The 4,916-nt window shown below is 50.7% G+C and overlaps 1 protein-coding gene across 1 annotated transcript in view; it reads left to right on the forward strand.

Moving 5' to 3' along the window:
* RPL11 (ribosomal protein L11) overlaps positions 1-2,754 on the forward strand; it is a 3,089-nt gene extending 335 nt beyond the window's left edge. Inside the window, exons 2-6 of the mRNA XM_003212633.3 lie at positions 7-209; positions 557-663; positions 1,057-1,188; positions 1,904-2,014; positions 2,681-2,754. Of these exons, the coding sequence (XP_003212681.3) occupies positions 7-209; positions 557-663; positions 1,057-1,188; positions 1,904-2,014; positions 2,681-2,710 (583 nt within the window). The 3' untranslated portion in view covers positions 2,711-2,754. The remainder of the gene's footprint in view (positions 1-6; positions 210-556; positions 664-1,056; positions 1,189-1,903; positions 2,015-2,680) is intronic.
* The last annotated feature ends 2,162 nt before the right edge of the window (positions 2,755-4,916 follow it).

A 4,916-nucleotide genomic window follows, 5' to 3' on the forward strand; every position in this document is an offset into this window, starting at 1 on the left:
CGCGCCGTGCGCCGTTCCCCTGCGGTCCGTGCTCATTCCTCCCGGCGTTTCTCCGCAGCAAGACCAGGGTGAAAAAGAGAACCCCATGCGAGAGCTCCGCATCCGCAAGCTCTGTCTTAACATCTGCGTTGGGGAGAGCGGGGACAGGCTGACCCGAGCGGCCAAGGTCCTGGAGCAGCTCACGGGGCAGACTCCCGTCTTCTCCAAAGGTGAGGCGGCCTTGCCGGCGCTGCAGGCTGCTGCCCCGTCTTCCTGAGCGCTGCGGTGGTGGTGGTGTGGCTGTGGGAAGGTTCCTCAGCAGAGTCAGCGCAGAGAAATCTGCAGTTATGCACTTAAAGGCCTTGGTTGTGCGTTGTGGCCATTAAATGCTCAGCGCTGGCAGTCTTTCAGTCTCTGCTGCTGTGTTTGTGCCCTTGTCCCCAGAGAGGGAATGTGAGATTTGTCTTGGCTCTTTTTATTTCCTTTTAAGTAACTTCTTTGGTCTCGAGCAAGCTCTGAGTCCCCTGAGTGGAAGTTCTTTGAACGGCCCTTTGAGTGTCACTCTTGTTGCCTACAGCTCGATACACTGTAAGGTCCTTTGGAATCAGGAGAAATGAGAAGATTGCTGTTCATTGCACAGTTCGTGGGGCCAAAGCAGAGGAGATTCTGGAGAAGGGGTTGAAGGTAGGAATGGGGCTTGTCTGAATTCTTTGTTTGTGGAAAAATAAACAAAACTTGAACTGTTGTCAGCTGGAAAGATGATGAAAAGCTTTGAAATGTTGCATCTGACCTAGTTACAGTCGTGGATGTGGAGGGTTGGGTTAGCATCCCGGTATGTGAGCTGTGATTGCACTGTTCCTTTACTTGGTGTGTGCTTGTTTAAGAGTTTGTTGGTACAGCTGCTACTGTCTTTTGGGTTTTTTATCTTTGTTATTCCCAAGCAGGCTGCGGGATTGAAATCTTATTGCTAAAAGCTTACCAACATGTAAAAAAGTGGGTTTGGCAGCAGTTAGTAGAACATGTAGGACTTCCCTTTGTGGTTGATAATGAAATAATGACTGACAATATGTGTTTCAGGTGCGAGAATACGAGCTGAGAAAAAACAACTTCTCAGACACTGGGAACTTTGGCTTTGGAATCCAGGAGCACATTGACTTAGGGATCAAGTATGATCCCAGCATCGGCATCTACGGCTTGGACTTCTATGTGGTGAGTATTCCCTGTATTCCCTGCTTCCTTGCACTCATTGGGTTTGTGTGAAAGCTGTAGCTGGCAATGGCTGAAAGGTGGAAAGATGTCATCAGAATCCAAGTCTAAGCTGAGGTTCACAGGGCTGCTGTAAAACCCGTGATTTAAGGTACATCTCAAAGCATCTTCAGAGACACTGTTGCTGTTCGTGGTATTCCTGGGATAACATTGAGAGAAACTGCTGGACTTGGGTCAGTGTGCTGGGAGGAAGGAGGCAGAAGTGTGAGGGACTTCAGGGACAAAGACTCGAAGATGGAGTGGTTTTCCAGTTTGAGGTGATGGTGGGTCATGTGAAGATGGTGGCTGGCGTATTTGACTTGTTCTCTCTGAGATAGAGGGAAGCTGTTCCGCGCATGTAACCCATTCTGCTCAGTATCTTGTCTCAAGAGCTGAGGCCTCTGGTATGCAACAATGCATCTTCCATGTTCACTTTGGTTTCTCTGTGTATGTGGTAAGTTGTTTGACCCAAGAGCTGCCCTGTCAGCTTACCTACCTGTTGAGTTACCTGGATTTCAGTTACATCAAGACTGCTTAAGATAACGCTCTAAGTCCTGACCATAGCTCACATAATAAGATGTTGCTGACCTGAAAGTTCTAGACTGTTCCTTCTTAAGAAAAGGTTTATTTTAAGTAAAGACCAGAATCAGGTAGTGCTATTGGGCTCCTCTCCTGGCAGGTGCTGGGCAGACCTGGTTTCAGCATTGCTGATAAGAAGCGCAGGACTGGCAACATTGGAGCCAAGCACAGAATTGGAAAGGAAGAAGCCATGCGCTGGTTTCAGCAAAAGGTAAAGTCCAACTTCATTATTTTTTTTTTTTAATCCCGCAAGATTCCTAGCAAGTGTCAGCAAAATACATCACTGGTTTGATATTCCTTATGGGAGGAATGGAACAAGTCATGGACATGACACTGAACTGGGCAGAAGGAGATCTCTGCTCAAAACACTGGATTTTTCTGCAGTATAGCAGCATAAACTATTTGAGCGTTGGTGCGACTTTGTGGTGAGCTGGATCAGCAGCTCATATAGGCTACCTAGAAGTATCAACTCTTGTATAAACTGCACTGGTCGTCTCTTGCGCAGGGGAAACTCCAGCCTGCTCCTGCTGAGTGGCTTTTTCTCAGGGTTTTCTTATTTCTGGTAACTGGTGTACTTCACTTTTGGGGCCAAATAATGGGGCTGTGAAAGGGATGTGAGTGTATTCTAGTTAGATCTACATGTGAAGGGTTGGCCTTCTTGTTTTGCTTGACTGGTTTGTGGAGCTTAATGCTTACCTGGAATCCCCCCCTTGGAAATAAGCCAAGGTGGAAAGGCAATTAGTTCAGCTCAGAGAAGTGGTGTTGAATGTCATTATTGCCTGTCTGGCTTGGAATGAATGTGGTCATTGTTTTTTCCACAGCAGCTCTGTACCTTTAAGACTGTTTTCTTACTTAGTTCTTTCTGGTTTTCTCACAGTATGATGGCATCATCCTTCCTGGCAAATAAGCAGTTCCTGTTACCAAAAAGCAAATAAAACTTTTTTAACCCCAGCTTCTGTAGTGAATTTTATGGGAGTTCCTCCTGACCTGCGCAGCTGCTGGAACTCTGCACTGAAAAGGCAGCAGAAAGACAGGGACAGCACTCAGCAGATGCCAGTGCACCCTTGGCATTGCACCCTCCAGCAGTGAAGAGAAGTCCATTGGAGATGCTCAGGTTGAAGTTTGTCCTTCAGTGCTGCCTGCTGGCCAGGTGCAGCCAGCTATTGAAGTGTGAGTCATACCTGGGGAGAAAGAGTAGATCTGTCAGCCCAGGCCTTGCTGTCTCTGTTCCAGAAACCAGACCCAATCTCCAGACTGCTGATAGCCGAGGGATCTACTGGCTTTTCAGAGAAGCCATTGGGATTCAGGAGAAAAGTCCCAGGTGCTTGAACTATCCTTGGTGTTGCAGTGCTTCACAGAGCTACTCCAGTTCAAAGCACTTTGGGCACCTCCTGTAGCAGGTGTCTGGGGATAGTAGCACTCAGCAGGTCCCACAGGTGTGCTGTGGAGCCCAGCACTGCAATATGGCAAGCTGATCTCTGCAAGCCTTAATTCCTTCTGGAAGGCCTGGAAATGCAGCTGGCTTCCTCCATCCTCTGCACAGCCACATTGCACTGTGTTGTACTGGTGAACCGGCTCCCTGGAACAAGCCTAGAGCTCATGCCTGCCCTGGTTTGATTCCAGGACTAACCACTTCATTCATTTATTATGTCTCCTTTCAGTAAAGGGAAGGGTGAGCTTTGTCAGCAGCACCAGGAACTTGAGATGTAACCCATCTTGTCCCAGAAGATTTTTCGTAAGTCAGCATTGCACTGACACTTCTGTCCTGGCACCAGTGCCTTTGTCAAGGGAGAAAACTGCTCTGTGGTAAGAGAGAAGTTATCTAAGTGGATCTAATGCTTCATGCTATGCAGCCATGAGAGGTTTTGGGCTTCAGCTCCTCCTGTTTCCATGAGATACTGCCAAACACTTCGGGCACCTTTGACAGGCTGATGGAAAGCACATTCGTGTTATTCCAGTGTCTGGTTGTAGGAAAGCAGAGCCACCTTTAACTGCCACATGCAGTAACTTTAAAATGGGATATAATTGCTGCTTCTGATTGAAATACCACTGCAGTGGCTTGCAAGGGGCATTTTTCACAGGTTAATCCTGTCTGCTGCACTAATCTAGGGAGATGGAGTGGCATGAAGAGGTTAGAGAGAACGCAGACAATGTAGGGAAGCTGCGCTTTTTTTCTAGTTGTTGCTACTACTAAAAGGCAGTAGCCTATTACTGATCTAACAGCAAAGAAGCAGCTATGCTGGGTGATGCTGTGCATGTAGGAAATTGCATCAGGCTTATTTAGTATCTAATCAATCTCCTTTAGCCGCCAACGATCCCAGCCCATGTGTGAGGAGGGGACAAGTCACAGCAAACACCAAGCTGGAAAACCACCTGGGCACTGCAGATCTGGCCACCGTTCTGCTGCCAATAATTAAAACCCACCATTAAAAAAACCACCACTGCAGTGTCTCCCCGTGCCACATTCAGTGTTGTTCGGTGGCTCTGTGCCCCGCACAAACAGCCTGTCTGGGCCTGCTCTGACAGGGGTCTGAGCGGTCGGTCCAAGGGAAGCTCTGTGCGGCGCGGGGCTCTGCGGGTGGGCAGTCTGTCCTCACCCTTCCCCACACAGCACCCCGCTCCCCGGCCGCTCTGCCGTCATCAGTTCTGTGCTTCCAGCGGGCTCTGAGGACAGCCGACCCGCCGCGTCCCAGCAGCACGGGAAGGACTGCGTTCGGGTACCGCTGCCCCGGCCGAGGCTTCGGCACAGCCAGCATCAGGCAGCAGCCAAGGGTCGGCCTGACCGCTGCCGCGACAGCGGCCTTAGAGAGCAGCCCGGGGTCCGGCTGCACCCTGGGGCTCCGGGGGCACAAAGCAGCGCTGCACGTGAGTGAGTGGAGGGGCTGAGGGGCTCCCCGGGCAGCCGTAGCCTTTGGCCGCGGCCTCGTGCGCCGCTGGCACTCCCACCGGCTGCGGTTCAGCGCTGGGACCCTGCGCTCGGCCCGAGCTGAACGTGGCTCTTGGGAGCCCCGCTGCCCCTCAGAATCGCTCTGCCAGCACTCAAGATGGCGCACCCGCCAGCGCCACGCCAGGCCCCAAGATGGCGCCCATCGGGCTCTGCCCTCACCTGTCAT

The sequence above is a fragment of the Meleagris gallopavo genome, chromosome 25 (assembly GCF_000146605.3).
Source record: "Meleagris gallopavo isolate NT-WF06-2002-E0010 breed Aviagen turkey brand Nicholas breeding stock chromosome 25, Turkey_5.1, whole genome shotgun sequence".
Taxonomy (NCBI): domain Eukaryota; kingdom Metazoa; phylum Chordata; class Aves; order Galliformes; family Phasianidae; genus Meleagris; species Meleagris gallopavo.